This window comes from Pundamilia nyererei, unplaced genomic scaffold, assembly GCF_000239375.1.
Source record: "Pundamilia nyererei isolate P.nyererei 1_Seehausen unplaced genomic scaffold, PunNye1.0 scaffold00027, whole genome shotgun sequence".
NCBI classification, from domain to species: Eukaryota; Metazoa; Chordata; class Actinopteri; order Cichliformes; family Cichlidae; genus Pundamilia; species Pundamilia nyererei.
Genome location: NW_005187428.1, coordinates 2,364,970 through 2,384,993, shown reverse-complemented (window position 1 = coordinate 2,384,993; position 20,024 = coordinate 2,364,970). Strand labels below are relative to the sequence as shown.

Sequence of the window (20,024 nt, the reverse complement as noted above, 5' to 3'; positions counted from 1 at the left end):
AAAAAATGTCTGAACTTTTTTTGGCTTGACTGTCATATCTATTTTATCTATAGCCTATAACATATTTAAAAACAAAGTCCGTCAGAGACAGGCATATTTACATTCCAGCTCTCCAAAAAGGTCATTGTTAAAATCCATGAAACGCTGATTGTGTTGACTTTTTATTATGGAAAGTAAAACCACAGTGATTTAAATCTTTTCAAAATTTGCAAATGGATGATGATTCATGTCATAAATCCCAGCACCCTGCTCTTCCCTATATAAGCTCCCTTCATAGATTAAAAGTAATAGTATCAGTAATAATCTTCCTGTATTTACTTGGTATCAAATCGATACCAAAATTTGCACGATCATAGTTCATAGTGAGCAGCTCTCCTGCTCCAACAGCCTTGCGTGGCTTCATGTACCTATAAAATGAGGCAGAGTGATATCTCATTATTTTTCAGTCTGTAATGAGCTGCGCATGCGTGTCGTCAGAGCTGGACCGTGATTACGCTGAACGCATATTTATTCATTCGTTTGTTACATTTTTCTCTAATATTCACATGTAGTGTTGCTTCCTGTACAATACGTTTTTTTAACTCGTAATGTGTTACGTGAAACTATAAATATTACGCACACGGGAAACCCCTTTTCCTATTTTTTAAATAAACTACAACTCCCATGAAGCACCTGGAACAAGGAAGAGCGAAATCTCGGATTCAGACGTGTTCAGCTGAAACCGGAGTTTGTGTGAAAGCACAAGAAGTCGGACACACAAACCGCTGCCGTAATGCAAACATGCTCCGTTCATTGTCCCGTTTGATTAAGTGACACATCTTCCACCGAGTTTTTCCCGCCGTGAACACCATGGGGCCCGTGTTTGCCGTTGTTCTTGTTTTTGTCGGCTGTTGTAGCAATGTGGTGTTTCTGGAGCTGCTTGTGAGGTCAGTGAGAAACTTACACCGTGTCTACACCAATGACTCATGAAGACTTTACTTCACAAACGTTTGTGTGAACAGTTTGTTTTTAGATTCCTCGTTGCACAGGTGTTTTCACTGAATTCATACAGGAAGTGAAGTCTCGTTTGCATGTTTGTCTAAGTGTCTGAGTGTTACTAAGCTACCCTTCTCCTCCTGAATAATTTTAACTGTCGTTTTCAACGGTTTTTGCTTCTATAAATCATACTTGATCAAGACGTTTTTTAAGTTACTCCTGACCTCACGTAGTTAATGGATGGTGTTAACGAGAAAACTGGCTACGCTGCGTGCAGTATATGTAGCAGAGCAGTATCACTGTGTGTCATAATCACTTGCATTACGAGTTTATGCTGGAAGGAGTTCAGTCTTTTGACATGTACTTTGTGCTTCTGTGGTTATTCGGTGTTTCTGTGTTATCAGCTGTTGGTCAGTGTTACTGAAGTGAAAGTAAGAGAGTGGTTTCCTGTAGTTAGTGACATTCTATGGAAATACTTTTACTGCACACTTGTTTGGTCCAAGTTTGGACCTTTTGCCTTCAGAACTGTTTAATTCTCCCTGGCAACAGATTTAACAAGGTGCCTATGATTGGCTGATGAGATAATTTATTTAACAAGAGCTGAGCAGGTATTCCAAATAAAGTGTCAGGTGACTATGTGTATGCACACAGTTTGTATTGTACAGTATTTGTATGGACAATGATTCATTCCCTTTAATGTTTCACACAAAACATGAAGTGAAGTGTATGCACAGTGTCAATACTATACACACCCATATTTGGGGTGTCTGTCAGCACCTTGTTTTAGTTGTTTGTTTTTATCCCCCCTTCCTTACCTGTGAAAGTTGTGCGTCCATACAGGTGAGGCTGGGTGTAAATCTGACTGTAAATTTAAGAATTTCTGAATAAATAATCGCAGCACTTGTGCAGGCACCTGGCTCATATTCATGTAGATATCCCTATGTCTAGAAACAGCCATGCAAAAGCCTGCTCATGGTATAGTATCCATAGATTGGGCCACATTACCAAAGACTAAAACTAAAGATTTACTTCTATCTTTATTTTCTTTTAGCACATTTATTCTGAAGCTAGTTTTTATTTTCATTACAGTTACATAATGCCATTCAATTATACTAAGTGGGTATGTAGATTAGAGAAAAAGTTATACATATATTGCTCTGTTCTTTTTTTTTTTTCTTTTCTTTTTTTTCCAGTGTATTCATTTTTGAAATGTCTGTCGTTAGCATTAATTAACTCTTGGCTCTTTTTCTTCTTTTTTTTTTCATAGAGATTTTCCAGGATGTGGCAACATAGTCACCTTTGCTCAGTTTGTCTTCATCGCATTGGAAGGTTTCATCTTTGAAACAAACTTTGGACGCAAGAAACCAGCAATACCTATTAGGTGAAAATTAAATAATTTATTAACAAAAAAGATTGATGTGAATATTTTTCAGCTGGTGAGTTTTTAAAGCTGACACTGAATCACATTGTCCATTATTTATTTATTTATTTTCAGTAACTATGTGATCATGGTGACCATGTTCTTCACTGTCAGTGTGATCAACAACTACGCTCTCAACTTCAACATCGCCATGCCTCTACACATGATCTTTAGATCAGTAAGTTTCACACTATGACTCTTGAATGTTTCCTGTTATCACTGACCATCACTTCCTTCACCAAAGCCTGATCTCTGAACTGTTTTCTTGTTTCTCTGTAGGGATCACTAATCGCTAACATGATCCTGGGAATAATCATCCTGAAGAAAAGGTACCCAGCATCCCCCAACAACATACACAACGTTTCCCCACTATGTTTTTGACTTTGTAAATTTAGCAACTAGAACGCTTCATGGAGTGTACTTAATGACCACACACTTTGATTAAATGCTAATAGGATCAATTTTTTGCTGACAGAGATTATAATGATCAGGGTTTTATTCCGTGGACAGACAGTTGCAAAAATCCCTGCATCTGAACTGATTCATTCATATTTCACAAAGACAATCCCGTGTTCCACAAATTTGGCTGTTTTATAGAAATAAAATCATCTTCACCAGATCCTGTTGGAGCAGGTTTACTACGACAGTCTGATTTACACATTCATCTTCATTGTCTTGAAAGTTTGTAGTGGTGCTGTCTACAGTACCCATCATTATATTTTATACATTGATAGTTTTAAAGATGGACATAGCAGCCAGGTTGGACAAAGGAAGCTATTGTGGAAACACCTGCATTATATCTGAAGGCCACCAGATGACGCTTGCTTAGGTTGCAAAGATACTTCCATACTATAGAAGTCTATGGGAGGAAAAGCTGTCTGTGTTCCCCCTCTCGGTCACTCGGTTTTGGTTATATTCAGTAACAAATACATTCTATTTTGTAAATCTTGGTTACATTATGTTTAGGAACGGAGAATTATCCGCTCATTGGTTAATGAGTCAGCTTTCCTCCCTTCCTTGTCCCAGCCAAGTTTTCAACCAAGGTGGCGACAATGAAAACGCTCATCTCGGGCTTAAAAATGCAAATTTTATTCACTTTTTTCAGCTGTGTAGTTGAAGCTATTGAAAAGAGGAAGCTTTCAAATCGAAATAAAAGTTGAAAAGAGTCGTAGTGAATCTACCCACATTTTTCTTCTCTCTCCGCAGATATTCGGCCAGCAAATATCTGTCTATAGCCTTAGTTTCTGCAGGTATCTTCATCTGCACCATCATGTCTGCCAAACAAGTGGTGAGTCCTCTGCAGAACACTGGGTACTGCTGCAGTTTGACTGTGAGTCATTTTAGCATTTGTTTAAGTGTGCTCTCATAAACTGCACTCCTGATTTTGCAGAATGTGTCAAATGAGGGTTCAGAAGACCAAGGCTTTTACACCTTTATGCATTGGCTTATAGGTGAGTGGCAGCTGATGCTGGCCTTTTGCAGATATGTGAATATCGGTGTGTATGTTTAGTAGTAAGTCACAAGTTTCTGTCCAATCATTTTGTGTGTTGGAGGCATTTGCAGGGGTGGGAAGTCATGTTGATCATGACATGTTGATAATCCATATACATGTTGTACGGATGCATTCAGGTATCGCCATGTTGACCTTTGCCCTGCTGATGTCTGCGAGGATGGGCATTTTTCAGGAGACGCTGTACAAGAAGTATGGAAAACACTCCAAAGAGGCGCTCTTCTACAATGTGAGTTTTCCTCCAGCACCAACAGCCCAGGAATTCACTCCACAAATGTTTTCATGGAGCTGTTTTAAAATGTGCAATCCTTTAACATGATTCCTTTGCATCTTTTTGCAGCACTGCCTGCCTCTGCCGGGCTTCCTGCTTCTCTCTACAAATATCTACAACCACTGCGTCCTCTTCAGTCAGAGCAGTGAGTGCCGTCAATTCATTCTGGGAGTCTTTTTCAGAGTGCGTGTTTCATCACAGGTGTCAATGATTACTTTCTTTGCAGCTCCCACGCTGATTCCTGGGGTCGAACTGACAGTGCCGATAATGTGGATCTACCTGCTGATCAATGTCATCACACAGTATCCTACCAAAACAAGTACTTTTGCAGTTTGCTTGTACTGTTTTTCTCTTTTTCTACTAAACATAATATCACAGTTCATAACTTGCTTTTTTCCCCCAGCAGCTAAAAATAGAAACTGTAACCTCAGCTTACTGCTGTTTTATTAAATCACAAATTTCGATCCAAATGACCTTCATCAGATGCAAAAAACAATGTTCATATCATTAAGCACACACAGTTTTAAAGAAATGTTTACACCCACATACCAAGCAGAGTTTAATCATCTAATTAGGCAGAGATAACTGTCGAGCACTTCACATATGTGTGTGCTATTAAAGCTAATATTTTAAAAAAAAAATCGGTTTAGTTTGATCAATCTTGTCTCAGCTTGCACTAAAGACACATTCAGCCCACTGTTGACATTATGAACAGCCGTTGAGTTTGAAAGTATCGCGCTCTTACTGGACTTAAAAACTGCGGTGTCACAAACAGCTCTTCACACCACAGCAGAGGATCTATCTGAGGTGGCCCTCGCTTCAGCAGCCCTGTGGTTTTAGTCACGTCTGGGCGGGATTCACAGAGTCAGCAGGTCTTAGTCCCACAGATGGTAGCGTCGCTTCTCGGCGAGCTCACAGATCAAGTATCCGGACATGTTCACAGCACTGAGCCCGGTTTCTGTGACAACATCGGTGAAGTAATACCCTCTCGTTGTGAGAGGCCAGCTCATGTTTCCCCTGAGTGGGTTGACAACTCTGTGCTGATGAAGGCTTGTTTGGATTTTCTTTTGTTTTGTTTAAATAAAGGCATGAAAGGCACTGCTGTAAAGGAAGAAGGTGCTTGGATTTTTATACCAAAAGTCAAAACTGCAGCGTGGTTTTAATCATGGAAATTTTATACATCACCTCTTGCTCTAAGTAGCTGACTCATCAAATTTCATTGTTTCTGAGCATCAGCTGAATTTTGATTACTGACTTTATTTATAATGATAAAACAGAGTTATTTGGGCAAAGCCGCTTATGCGCTGTTTTTAATGCTTAACTCTTATGCTGGTTCCTGGTTGGGCCTCTCAGCTTAGAACCAAAAGCGTGTCTGAGATAACTTTGGTAGTGATATCCTTTTTATTTGACAATACAAAGCCGTGTGTTCAGCGCAGTCTCAAACCAGAGCTTATGGTTCACAGAGATTACTTGTACATATACTGATTCATTTGAAATTCAGAAAATATTCGTGGGGATTCAGCCTTTGTAGCATGTATGTAAACTATAATGCTGTCTCAGTAAGAGAAACAGTATGACCCAGAATCTAAATTCGTGCTGTAACAACTGCTAAAATAGTTCGTAACACAAAGTAATATTATAAGTGAGAAAACTAAAGAGTGGCCCTTATTTTTTTACTTTAAAAAAATGAAAGTTTAAGTTGTTTTCCTAAATATTTGTAAACTAATATTAATTAATGGAACTAAACTATAAATCAGCTGTAAAATAAAGCCTTAATAATCCACTATGGGCTTCATAGAAAAATGTTAATTAAAATAAATACTACAATAATTTACCAGAATAATTTTATATTACTACCAAAACTAGGTTTGAATATTTCTGTTATACACGGGATCACAATATTAACTGATTAATCCCTGCCTGATCTGTCCAGTGATGCTGATCGTGAAAAATAACATTAATTAAATGGCGGTTTAGCTAACGAGGTCAATTGACACAGACCGTCTTAGCAACACGTGAAGAAATTAGGTTTTTGTCTTCTGTGTCTCAAGTCTTGTTGCAGTCTTTAACCGTTTCTTCAGGTACGTTTGCATCCGTGGTGTTTTCATCCTGACCACCGAGTGCGCCTCACTGACGGTCACGCTGGTGGTGACGCTCAGGAAGTTCCTCAGCCTCATCTTCTCCATCATTTATTTCCAAAACCCCTTCACCACCTGGCACTGGGTGGGGACGGCCGTGGTCTTCGTCGGTACTCTTCTGTACACGGAGGTGTGGAGCAGCGTGCGGGCGGCTCTACGGGGACCCGACGCCAAAGAGAAGAAGGCAGAGTGACGAACCAGAGACTGGCGGTGGACAGAAAATCAGTTGTCGTGTTGGGCGTAGAGTGATGTTGTTATCCCGCAGCAGTTTTATACAGTTTTAGGGTCATTTAGATTTATACTTGATTACACGGTGCTCAGTCATACACCACCTGAACAGTTTAAAGGATGGTGGTGTTCTGCATTTTTATTGTTGTCAGCAAATCCCATGAACAGATCAAATCCAGCAGATTATTAAAAATCAGCACAGATTTATTGCTAGGAGCTTTTTGAGTCGGTTGAGCCAGATCTCATTCATGATGGATTTATTTATTTTAATTCCACGTGTGAATGAATCTGTGTTTTGTCTGTCTGTGCTCTCTGACTCCAAGCACCAAGCCCATTCGCTGTGACTGAAGATGTAGATCTCTAAAACCAGCTATAGTCAATATTTTTACACTACTTGATCACGTGACTACTTGATTATGGTGATGAACCCACAGAGAGTTTTCACCCTCTCTTCAGGCCCAAAGAGATACATGCCATCATTTACCCCAGAACTTGTTTTTCTTGTGCTTGATTGCAGAAAGTTGTAAAAACGACTTACTGTGAGCTTCCTGTCAAGCATTTTACCACAAACTTGAAGAGTGATTATTAGTCAGATTAAATTGTCTTTTTTTTTTTTTCATACAAAATCCATAAACATTCCTTGTTTCTGCTTGACAGACTCTAGGTAAAGATGTTTTCAGTGTTTAATCTGTTATAATTATAATGATAGATTTGAAGGGGAAAGAAATATGTTTGCAGCATGTATATGCTGTGTCGACAGTTTTACTGCCCCCTGTGGCCAAAACGTCAGATTTTCACACTTAGTCCCACTTTTCCAGCCGGTGTCATTTAACGAAATCATTTCTGAATACAGCTGGAGACTGTTTTTATCAGGACGAGTTAATATTTTATTTTGTAGGTACTGTTCGAAGTGTGTGATTGGGGGTCTGGTGAGAGCTTTGTCAGCCAGTGCAACAGTGTGGGTCATTGTTGTGTTGTAATACTTTGGCTACACAGATTCTGAGTTTGGTCTTTATTTTGGATTTGCTAACAATAGGAAAAATACGAATACTCTCGGTGTTAGGTGTTTTAACATTAGTACCTCATTATGGTGCGTTCACAGACACAAATTCAGTGCCACTTTTCTTTTTTGCCTATGACGTTGTTTGGATATTTATTTTTTTAGCCTCTAGCTGCTCCAGGTTCGTGTTCATTTTAAGGACTTCACCGATTCATGTGTGAAGAGCTGCTGGAGTCAGATTGCGTGATTAGATAGGGGGACAGGTTATGCAGTGCATATTAAAGTCCCCGTGTCCTTGTCATATTGTCTCAGGTGTATTTGTCAACAATAAATCTTTACACTCCCTGGTGACTGAAATTAAAGTGGGAACATAGCTGAAGACTGAGACTGTTTTTTTTTTTTTTTATCTGTGCATGTTTCCTTTTTAAGTGAGTTTTATGAATGCTTAAAGCTGGGACACTCTGTTCTCTTACGTTTCACTGACTAATGCGCAATGGACCAATCCAGGGGGGTGGTGTTCAACTCCATCCAATGGCTGCTCATGTTATTCCCCGTCGGTGGTGGGAAGGGCAGCTGTTTGGGTTTTATGTCACTAAGCACTCGTCCACGCTGTGGGTGCTGTAGTTTCAGCAGGGGCAGTGATGGGGGGAAACAGCCCGAGTCACTTCTGCGAGGAAGATGAAGGCGGAGGAATTACTTTTCTGAAGGGCATTCGGGTGAGTGAAGGCTTGTTTAGAGCTGTTTCCATCAGTATAGCGCACGGCTGCACAGCGCATCAGTGCAAGTCAGTGATTTCCTGTCATTCCAGTGTGTGAATGTGTGTGTGAATGGGTGGATGACTGGATATGTAAAGTGCTTTGGGGTCCTTGGGGACTAGTAAAGCGCTATATAAATACAGGCCATTTACCATTCCTGTCTCAGACGCCCTTGTTGAAATTTTTTTTTCTTTCCATTTTTTAAAGTCTGCTAAAATCACCCCGCACAAAGTCAGCGGCATCCCTCTGGTGTAGGGGTTAAAAATAGAAAGTGCATGCTCGCCTTACATTCCCCACACGTGTGGAAGTGCTGCTTCACAAAGTCTTTAAATTCCTGTAATATCCAAACTATGGGTTAATTCTTTACGGCATCATATCGATAATTAAATCAGCTTTATTTCAGGTAAATAATGCCATTCTCAATCTGCGACCTTTATCGACCTCTATTGGTGACATTACAGTGTAACAACAGCACTTTTACTTTGGTTTGTATTAGGGGTGTCAAATATTAGACCCGCGTGCCTGAATCCGGCCAGTCTGGCCCACAGGATTGGGGTTTGTTCTTTTTTTTATTTTGGACTTTGAACTGTATTTTCATAAATTTTACAGCTTGTTCTGCTAATAAAGACAGCCCAGCCACCATTCATACTACACGGAATCAGAATATCTTTATTGTCATTGTAACAAATTAAGTGAAAGTCCCTGCGGGGTCAAGAGAAAAGGTTTAAATATAATTACAAAAGAGTAATATAAGAAAAACAGGATAGAAACTGCTATTCAGTATTTGACTCTGTATTTGTCACCAAAGTTATAAATTAATAGTTAAATGAAAAACACTAAAGTTACTATTTTTCTCACTATCCACTAGAGAAATTCCTTTTTTAATCTGTCTACTGTAAAGTAAAATAAACAAATAAATAAAATAAAATAAAATAACAAAAATATTATTCTTTATAATTACCGGACGGTCTGGGCAATGACCTACCAGAACATCTTTCTGTAGTTTTATGCTTTTATTTGTTACAATTTAAGCCAGAATAGTCCTGCTCAAAGATTTCTTTTATTAACTACAGCACAGTTCCTTTGTCACGTAGAAAAACATACTTCCTTTTTCTTACATTGAGATATCACAGGGATTAAGTGTGCAGTTACATTTCTTTACACTGACAGAGGGGATTTTCACCCCAATTAAAATCAAAGTGGGCTGGATGTGACCAACAGGGTAAAATGAGTTTGACATCCCTGGCTTCAAAGAATAAAATTTTACTGCATGAATTGATCGCAATAAAAAAAATGATCCTAAAATATATAATTCTCCAGTAGGAGCTGGCTCAAGCCTCTGATTTTGTCAAGAATGATCGTATTTACAGATTGTATTAAAGTGTGTCCAAATATGCAGAAGGCATATTGCTAGTTGGTGTTATGTGCTGTCAGTGGGAGGCAGCATAACACCAAAAAAGTCCCGAGAAATGTGAATGATTTAAATACAGGCACTGGGGTCCTTAAATACAGCAAGGTGCAAAAGTCTTGAGCCACCTCTCATTTCTTTCCTTTTTCTCTCATTTTGAAGTGGCAGGCTTAAAAAAACTATGCAGATTAGATGAAACGCATCTGAAAGTTAAGTCCTAATAATAATTATAATAGGACACTTTTTGCTAAAGCTTCATCAGAAATGGTCTCAGTGGAAGGATGGCTGAAATTCAAGGCCAACTAAATTTATATAGTGATGAAGCTAAATTTGAAGTTGTAGGTTCAAATCTTGAATTTATGGAGGAGGTCAGGAGAGAAGTGTCTACAGAGCCTCCGCTGTGTAAAAGCACGACGGAGGCTCTGTCGTGGTTTGGAGCATCATTTGAGCCAGTGGTGTTTGAGATTGTGTTTTAAAAACAGCACAATTTCAATTTAAAAACTGTCAGTTATTGTTTTGTTTGACATATCATTGGATTGATTGGCTTGTTTTCAATGCTGCAATACTGCTGGGCTTTCTGTTTTCTTAAAAGTCATTAAACTTCTCCACTGATGTAGCCTTGGTCATGGTATTTGATAAGAACTCTTTTAAGAAAATATATTGTTGCATAAAAGTGATAGGTTCTTCACTCTTAAACAAATAAAGTTATATACCATTTATGCTTTCATCTTTCTCAGTAAGTGTTACTTTTTCAAAGGGCAGCAAGGCTGTACCAAAGTCGCTTCTCTGGATTTTGAATGTGTATTTATGTCACTGCCGGTGGCTGTTCAACAGACAAAAGCACAAATAAAATAACATTATTTCTCATTTGTTCTTATTCTGAATTTCTCTTAGAAAATATTAAAGGTCAGACAGTCTGAAGGTCTTTTCAATTATATTTACAAGAAACAAGGAGACCTATTTTCTGATGTATTTGATATAAAATTCCTTTGGACACTTGTTCAGTGGCACGCTGAGTCTTACGAAATAACGCTGCAGTGTTTAATGGCAGTGATGCGTAAACTTCACATTACTTACGCAAGACTTGAACCTGTGATAGAGAGCAGAGCACCAGCATGGGAAACATTTGAATTTGCTCTTTGTGGCCTGCAGGTGGCGCTTACGGTTATTATTATTCTTCTTTCATCAGCTGTCAGACCGAGTCATCAAGCGGATGAAGCTGTCGCCAGAGGTCGTCTCGCCGCATCTCGCTCATGCATCAAAACCAGTGGCTTCTCCAGATCCCACCTCTTCTGTGGAACACTTGTCACCTCCTCCACCTACAGTTATCGCAGCACCACCTCCTTCTCTTTCTCCTCCTTCTCAGGGAGCCACAGTTCCAACAGTGGAACCTGCTCCTGCTGTTAAGCTCATCCCGCCTCCTCCTGTGCAGTTTCACTCCTTTCCTCCAGCCCCTCCAGAGCCTGCAGCTCAAACTCCATCCACCCCTTCCCCAGGAGTCAAAGCACCTGTAGAGCCCCTTCCTCCACCCCCTGCTGAAGTCCCACCTTCTGCTGAAACCTTAATCCTACCCACGTCTGTAGAGTCATCTCAAGCATCTCTGGCTCCACCTGAACCTTCATCTCAAACACCCCCCACTAATATTGAGCCCGCTACTGTCACTCCATCTGTTGAACCTCTAGAATCTGTTACCCCATCACCTCCACCAGTAGAAACAGTCCAACTTCCACCCACGGTTGAATCTACTCCATCTGGACCAGTGGAGGAAGTGGACCAGCGGTGTCAAGTGGAGGCACCAGTCGTGGTTCCAGCTATTGATCCAGAGCCTCCATGTGCTCAATCTCCACCTCCTCCAGAGGACGCTCTAGCACCTCCAATGCTCTCTTTTGAAGAAACATCTCCATCTTGTCACTGTGTGGAGCAAGCTGTTGCCCCAACTCACCCACCTCTAGCTCCACCGCCACCAACCGAGGAGTCCCCCAAGAACCCATCTGTGCCTCCTTTTGATGAGAAGGAAGTACCTGTTGTCACAACACCACCTCCACCTGTGACAGGTGAGTCTGAAACATCCTAATCTTTTGGCATTTCCAATTAGCTCTTGTGATGCTTTGAAGTGCATGCTGTGGCTAAGGACATGGAGGTTAATAGGACAAACCTTATAATGTTGCTCAGTCAGATACACAAGTATGCAGAATTAAAGTCCAAATCACATGACTCTGAGGAAATGAGAGAGATACAGCTGATGAAGCATCCAAAAAGTGTAATAATAATAATAATAAACCACTTGTCTCTAAGGTGGGATTAAGATTTGAGAATGAGCATTTCCGTCTATTGTCTGCAGGATCATTTCAGTTAACAAGAGCTGAAAGCAGCAGTTTGAAGTTTCCAAGCCTAAAATACATTACAGAGTTACAGTGTAACATCCGGAAATCTCTGAGGCAGAGCATTCAGTGGAATTGACCCGAACTGTAGCGTGTGCCAGAACACGCCACCTACCACCTCAGCAGATTTGCCTCCCAGTGAGGTTCTCCGTTTCCTTGCTTCTTACTATACTGACTCTGTGAAGAAGATCAAGCACTCATATCAGAAAAATAAGTACACAGGGACACACCATTTGTTGCTTTTCTTATTACCAATGTGTAACCATTATTTCAGACCATTATTTCTGGTAGAAGTTTCATTTCAGCGTTCTAAAGCAGTGATGTTCAAGTTATGTTTGAGGCTTTCATTTGGAAAGAGTTTCAGGCTTTTAGTAGGAGATCAAATTTAATCAGTAGATTTAACATGTTTGCAATCATTGCTTTGTTTGTTTCTTCTCAAGTGTCGGAAGACGAGTTGAGGCAGAAGCTCAAAGAGGAGATGCAGAGAAGTCTGAAGGAGGAGATCGACCAGAAGAGGCAGGAGCTACAGAGGCAGTAAGGACACAAGACTGAATGTTTTACTGAGTTTTGAATCTTGCTGTCTCATTTGTCCCTTCTGATAAGATAAAAACACAACTGTAGAAGTTTGTAGTCGATCTGTACCGATGCACACATTTCTGCTCAAGATGCCACATTAATTATTTAGTCACTAATTCTATTTAATAGGAAAACATTCGAATGTATTCATTTTTTAAGCAAAAACGCCATAAATCAATAATAAATATAATATTTAAATAGCGATAACAAAGATTTTAAAGTTAAACTGCAATCAAAACTTTGAATATCAGAGAATATATTCTTATTTTTTTTTAATCAAAGTGTTTTTATTGAGTTTTCAGAAAGCATATCATTCATACAGAAAAGCTCGAACTCAATTCCTACAACACAGTGTAAGACAAACTATACCCAGACAGAGAAAAGAGAGAAAAAATAAATAAATGGGGGGGGGGAGTTGCCAGTTATGGAGTAGACGAAAACTCATCTTCAAAATAGGAAATGAAAGGCTGCCAGACCTTAAAGAATTTCTTGGTGTTGCCCTGTATAGTAAATCTGAGATGTTCTAATTTGAGGTGTGCCATCACCTCCTCCACCCAGCGTTTATGGGATGGCAGTGTTGCCTTTATCCAATTGAATAGAATCACTCTCCTAGCCAACAATGAGGTGAATGCTATTGCCTTCCTCTGAGAGGCTGTTAGTTGCGTTTCCCTCGGTGCCACACCAAAGATGGCTGTCAGAGGCATTGGTTCCATATCTTTAGTATAAATGAATGAGAATGTTCTAAAGATGTTAGCCCAAAAGTCTTTCAGCCTGGAACAAGACCAGAACATGTGGCATAAGTTGGCTGGCACCTGTCTACATCTGGGGCAGGTCGGATCGGCCCCCTGGTACATTCTTGCCAGTTTCTCCCTTGACAAGTGGAGTCTGTGTAACACCTTGAACTGTATCAATCCGTGTCTTACACATACAGAAGCAGAGTGTACTAGATCTACAGCCCCTCCCCAGTTAGAGAATATATTCTTATTAATTAAGTATAATTATCCCAGGATATCTGCACACTTGAGCAGTTGCTGCTGATGCATTCTCAGTTGATCAGCTTATCGATTAATCAACTCTAAGTTCTTTAAAAGATGCACTTTGTGCATGTGAAGGTTGGAGGAGATGAGGGTGCAGGTTCGAGCTGAGGCGAGGGCAGCAGCTCGGGCTCGGGTGGAGGAGCAGGTGAAGAAGATTCTGGAGGCTGAGAGGGCGGCGAGCACGGAGAAGCTCACAGACACTATCATGAAAGAGCGAATGAAGACGGAAGATGAGAAGCTCATGGTGCAGCTTTATGTAAGCAAAGGAAGACACGCTTGACTCTGAATATGTGAGGAACTCTGCTGTAAATACAAAACTCTTTCCTCCTTTTAATGTGCTTCTTTTTCTTTCTTGCCGCGTTGTTGTTTCAGTGGATGGAGCTGAAGGTAGGACGATAGAGATGCATGCATGCATGCCTCACTCTCAAACAGCTGCAAATCACAGACATGAGTTGCAGCTGTAACTTTGAAAAACAGGAAAAATTGACCCTGAAAAAACCGCATGTAAATTGAGTGTCAGCCTCTACAAAATTTCAATATGACGTTTTCAGAGCTGTGCTGATATCTTCTATGAATGTTACATTATCGCAGGCTCATCAGCTGGAGGAGAAGGAGAAAGAGCTGAAGAAACGAGACGCTCTCTACAAGGAACATCTTGCAAAACTCGATACAAAGGTTAGTTAACATTTTTGAGACTTGAAGTAATTCTTATATGTTTAAAGTTCTTACAGGTTTAAAGCGAGACTATGTTTTGCTAGAGATGTGTCGAGTGGCCGGGGGGGGGAGACTGTAAACAAAAGACAACGTGTATGCCTAACTGGCTTTTTAACTAGTTTTGAAAAATTCCAGTTGTAATCTAATCTAATGTGATGTATATATTACTCCAAAATTTAGGCAACCCTCAACACACAATCAGACATCAGATCTTGATAAATTAAATGTTCAACTTGAAAATCTTTACTGACATATGGTACTGAGCAAAAGTCTTGAGTCACCCTTTATTATATTTTGCTTCTAAGGAGCCAAACTATCTTGTAACTTGTGTAATCTCAGTGTGTCCTTCAAAGTATTAAAGGTAACCAGAGACATTAGGGACAAAAGAGCGAGTTGTAGGCCGAAAAAGTATCTACAGCAAATGATCAAAATCTGAACGTCATGTAATTAAGAAATGGGGGGAAAAATCCAGCAAAGACCTGACACAGGACCTGAGTTTCATTTGGCCTTTCAGCCATCTGCTGTTCACTGAAGCCGTGTTAGAAATGGTCTCTCTGGTGGATGTCAAGAAGCTATTTTTAAGGCAGGAAAACAGGGAGAAAAAGATAAGCTGGATTAATTCAATTCAATTCAATTTTATTTATATAGCACCAAATCACAACAACAGTCATCTCAAGGCGCTTTATATTGTACAGTAGATCGTACAATAATAGATTCAGAGAAAACCCAACAACTAAAGTGGGAAGGAAAAACTCCCTTTTAACAGGAAGAAACCTCCGGCAGAACCAGGCTCAGGGAGGGGCGGGGTCATCTGCTGCGACCGGTTGGTGTGAGAGAAGGAAGACAGGATAAAAGACATGCTGTGGAAGAGAGACAGAGGTTAATAACAGATATGATCCAATGCAGAGAGGTCTGTTAATACATAGTGAGCGAGAAAGGTGACTGGAAAGGAAAAACTCAATGCATCATGGGAATCCCCGGCAGCCTACGTCTATTGCAGCATAACTAAGGGAGGATTCAGGGTCACCTGGTCCAGCCCTAACTATATGCTTTAGCAAAAAGGAAAGTTTTAAGCCTAATCTTAAAAGTAGAGATAGTGTCTGTCTCCCGAATCCAAACTGGAAGCTGGTTCCACAGAAGAGGGGCCTGAAAACTGAAGGCTCTCCCTCCCATTCTACTTTTAAATACTCTAGGAACAACAAGTAGGCCTGCAGAGCGAGAGCGAAGTGCTCTAATAGGGTGATATGGTACTACAAGGTCATTAAGATAGGATGGAGCCTGATTATTTAAGACCTTGTATGTGAGGAGCAGGATTTTGAATTCAATTCTGGATTTAACAGGAAGCCAATGAAGGGAAGCCAAAACAGGAGAAATATGCTCTCTCTTTCTAGTCCCTGTCAGGACTCTTGCTGCAGCACTTTGGATTAGCTGAAGGCTTTTCAGGGAGTTTTTTTGGACATCCTGATAATAATGAATTGCAGTCGTCCAGCCTGGAAGTAATAAATGCATGAACTAGTTTTTCAGCGTCACTCTGAGACAGGATATTTCTAATTTTAGAGATGTTGCACAAATGGAAGAAAGCAGTCTTACATATTTGTTTAATATGTGCATTGAAGGACATGTCCTGGTCAAAAATGACTCCAAGGTTCCTCACAGTGTTACTGGAGGCCAAAGTAATGCCATCGAATCTGGTTAGAGACCATATGTCTAAGATTTTCAGGGCCGAGTACAATAACCTCAGTTTTATCTGAATTAAGAAGCAGAAAGTTAGCGGCCATCCAGGTCTTTATGTCTTTCAGCTCATTATCTTTACACAAGATAATGGGCTGAAAATCAGTAGCAGCAGGTCTTATGTAGTGATGAACCCAGATTTGAATGACGATTTTGTTTTCAAGTGATTATCAATCTGTACAGCAGGGGTCAGAAGAGAGGTTCAACAGTGACTGACTGCTCTGTCATCACTTGGAGCTGCATTTCAGTCAGTGGTGTTGGGGATTTTTGTCAAAACTGATGGAATTATGAACGCAGAAAAGTACGTTCAGATTTTGATCCACCATCTAGGATCATCTGGAAAGTGACTTTTCAGCATGAAAATGATCCCAAAGGCACTGCACAAAACATGCAATGACTAACCATGACTAGCACTCATGGATTGCCCCCCCAAGAGCCCAGACCTGAACATTATTAAAGCAGTGTGGGGTCATCTTGAAAGAGAACAGAATAAAAAGAGGCCAGGATCCAAAGAAGAGCTTTGAATGTCTTTCAAGAAATTTACAGAGCGATTCCTGAGGACAGTTGTTAGAATTATACAACTTTGTTTTCCATGTATATCTGCACGTTTTGGCTATTTCCCATTTTCCTAACAAAAAAGACTTTTGCACAGTACTGCACACTGAATAATTTGTGGAGAAAGAAATGAAACAACACCAGTTAGTGGAAACCAAAATTATCAAATCGTCAATCCTTTCTGGGCTTGATGTTAAAATTATTAAGTGATCCTTTAATTTTTCAGCAGTATATCTGGAACTATTTGAAACTGTTAATTACTTTCTTCAGGTATCAAATTGCATTGTAAATGCACCCATGTGCCAATCCAAGATACAGCAGTATGCTGCGCTTTGTTTTCATTTTATTAACAGTGCCATAGGTACATGATCAAACACCTTAACAAATGTCATCACACTTTAATTCCAACATGTCTGGATCCTAATTAGAGCCTACACACATGTAGCACCACCTTTTACAGCTGACACCAGTGATAGAACCGTGAAGTTGAGCTAAAACATGTTTTCGGGGTCTTTAAATGCAATTTTGGCCACTGAGGAGCTGTCACGTCCTGAATTTCTTTTGTGGGATTTTTTTGAAGCAGTTGTGATATGTTATGTTGAGGCTAATGTGTGTGTTTTTTACCACTTTGGCAGTGTGCAGAGTTTTACAAAGTCTCTGTCGAGAGCTTCCGGAAGGGCAAAGAAGAGACTCTCAGCCGTTTTACGTAAGTCAGAGCACTTTAATTTGTTTATGTGTAGTGTCATGTAAGCCTTATTACAGCTTTTATTTGATGTAAGTTAAGTTTGAATCATAAGAATGAAGCAAATGTTATTTAATATTATTTTCTTCATCTCTCTCTCAGTCGTTTTAACACCCACCCAGTGTGTGGAGACTTGCAGAGTCAGATATTAAAATGCTACAAGGAGAACACGGGAAAGACTCTGCACTGCTCGCGCATTGCCGCTGCCTACATGCAGTGTGTGGACGAAGCCAAGAAAGTACGACCCGACTTGACTTAAACACATTATTTGATTTCATACCTCATTTGCTGTGGATCTTTATTGATCATTTTAAACCATCTCTCTCCTCTCACAGAATAAGATGAGAACAGGCGGTTAATGTGGACCGCATCCTGGCAGACTACTGCAGCCTTTCTATGTACCCAAAGAAGTGCCAGACGCATGCAGACGTTAACTAAAAGGACACTTTAGTCTGCTGCTCATCATGGGATCAAAGCAATTATATCGATGCAACGGCAAAATTAATTTTTAAGTGCTTGCTTTTTTCTTTTAAATGAAGCAAAACACAACAGACAAGCAGAACATTTGCAGACTGAGAGCCTGATTAATCGTTTTACACACGTGCCTTGAAGTTATAAAAGCTGTTTATCAGAGTGTGAACGCATGAAGGAACTACTGAGTGAGCAGAGTGTAACAACGAAGAAAAAATTAAATCCATCAGTAAACCTTGATGTGGAACATAATGGTTCACGGTTAAAGAAAATATTCGTGCGTGTGTTTGTGTCTGTGCATGTGCTGCCCCCTGCTGATTTTGAGTTCACAATTTAATAAAAATTTTATTACTGTGCTTATGAAATCCAGTTGATGCTCTCAGGGAGGTAAAGCGGCTGTTTTTCTGTGATATAGCTCATTACTTGTGGCAAAATTATGGATGCAAAGCAAAAAAAGAAAACTCATAAACACAACATCCTGAACATCGCAAATAAGATGGAGCACTGGACAGCAGAAGTGCAGGTGCATAAACAACCTACGTAGAAATGCTTATATGTGACAGTGGACATGTGATCATCGTTTTACCACAAATGGAAGATGGTCTCCTTTCTGCACAGTTACTTTTTATGGCATAAAAAAAAATCAGTATTACGAAAATAGGTTCAAGTTTCTGTCTTGGAGGTCATTTCAAGAAAATTGGTGCAGTTTCAAGAAGTCACACCCGTCAATACAATCAATCAATCAATAAATTGTCAGTCAATTTATTCGCTTTTATCACATTATACTGTTAGTTATTAAAGTAAGAAATATTTGCAAAAGAAGGGGATTTTGAACTATGTCAGCTGAACATCCATGATGTGAATCTCCTGTTCCTCCACATCCCAAAGATGCTCTGGTGACTGTGGAGGCTATTTAAATACAGTGAATCCATTACTATGTTCAAGAAACCAGTTTGAGATCATTTAAGCTTTGGGACATGTTGCATTATCCTGCTGGAAACTGGCATCAGAAGATGGGTACACTGTGGCCCCACTGAGATGGACATGGTCAACAAAAATACTCTGTGGTGGCTGTGGTGTTTAAACAATGCTCAAAGTGTGCCAATATCTGCCCCACCATTACACCTGAAGCACAAATACAAGGCGTAAAGGATGTTGTTCATGTTGTTTATGCAAAGTATCACCGTTCTTCCCTATTCTGAACTTCACAGGTCAACCTGACCCCATCTAAATGTCTGTGTAGGTTCTCACCCATCCTGATCATGGTAGTCTAATGAGCTTGGAAAGAAAGAGACTGGACTTCTCTAAGCAGTGCAGCGAGGAGTGCTCAGACTTCTACACTAGAGAAACCAACCAGCCACTCCATAAATGCATAGCACAACGTAGAAGAGCCACCTCGACTGGACATGACTCAGCTGGACATCTGCATCTAAAGGTCAAAGGTCATTATTTCGAGGATGCCAGTGCTCACTTTTTGGACAGAGAAGACAGATGGTTTGAAAGAGGAGGGAATGATCTTTGAACAAAAGAGGTGGCTTACAACACCAATTGTCTGTGATCTGCGGTGCAGTTTTGAGATCCCTTCCCAGACGCTTCAACCTCGACTCACGTGATCTCAATCGGTCACATTATAGGGTGAGGCAAGGTATCACGACGGTTACGCCCAAAACCTCTGCTGATAATGACCCACACCTTTTTCCACACCTTGGCTCATGGTCAATACTTAATCCCACTATGGATTAAGTCCCTGGGACTCTCCACCATCTCCAAACTTAAAGAAGTCCAGTAATTTCTTTCCAAACTCCTGAGACTGACCCAGCAGTATAAAAACAGGAGAGAGATGAAGTTGCTTTAATTACTTTGCACACAAAGTATATGAAGAACTGGAAATATATATTTGGTCATACACTAAATGATCTAAAAATTGATACCTGTACAGCTGAAGCGACTGATTTTGGTGTTTTCACAGCAGCTGTTTTGATACTGGTTTAGAGAACATATATAAATGCATCTAATTTAACAAACCATTGTAGTCAAATACAAAATAGCTCCTCTTCAGTCAACTACAAATTTTACATTAATGAGCAATAATAATTCAATATAAAACTAGAT

At 40.0% G+C, this 20,024-nt stretch overlaps 3 protein-coding genes across 5 annotated transcripts in view; 2 read left to right on the top strand and 1 right to left on the bottom strand.

Annotated features, from left to right (window-relative positions):
- golt1bb (golgi transport 1Bb) overlaps positions 1-962 on the bottom strand; it is a 6,223-nt gene extending 5,261 nt beyond the window's left edge. Inside the window, exon 1 of the mRNA XM_005728119.1 lies at positions 944-962. The gene's annotated coding sequence lies outside the window, so the exon portion shown is untranslated. The remainder of the gene's footprint in view (positions 1-943) is intronic.
- Positions 461-7,924, top strand: slc35b4 (solute carrier family 35 member B4). The gene is made up of 10 exons (XM_005728120.1): positions 461-926; positions 2,243-2,356; positions 2,471-2,573; positions 2,675-2,724; positions 3,602-3,683; positions 3,786-3,846; positions 4,025-4,134; positions 4,246-4,321; positions 4,403-4,478; positions 6,258-7,924. Exons 1-10 carry the CDS (start codon positions 850-852, stop codon positions 6,505-6,507), a joined length of 999 nt encoding a protein of 332 aa, XP_005728177.1. The 5' UTR covers positions 461-849; the 3' UTR covers positions 6,508-7,924.
- A 46-nt stretch (positions 7,925-7,970) lies between these two features.
- On the top strand, positions 7,971-18,184 carry LOC102208482 (vegetative cell wall protein gp1-like). 3 transcript variants are annotated; one of them, XM_005728114.2, is made up of 9 exons: positions 7,972-8,258; positions 10,895-11,759; positions 12,527-12,620; positions 13,775-13,955; positions 14,072-14,086; positions 14,291-14,374; positions 17,335-17,405; positions 17,544-17,679; positions 17,777-18,184. In XM_005728114.2, the coding sequence occupies exons 1-9, from the start codon at positions 8,184-8,186 to the stop codon at positions 17,798-17,800; spliced, it is 1,545 nt and encodes a 514-aa protein (XP_005728171.1). In that variant the 5' UTR covers positions 7,972-8,183; the 3' UTR covers positions 17,801-18,184. The 3 variants fall into 3 exon arrangements, with proteins under 3 accessions (XP_005728173.1, XP_005728171.1, XP_005728172.1); XM_005728115.1 differs by lacking the exon at positions 14,072-14,086; XM_005728116.2 differs by lacking the exons at positions 14,072-14,086; positions 17,335-17,405; positions 17,544-17,679; positions 17,777-18,184 and having other exon boundaries at positions 7,971-8,258; positions 13,775-13,989; positions 14,291-14,357.
- The last annotated feature ends 1,840 nt before the right edge of the window (positions 18,185-20,024 follow it).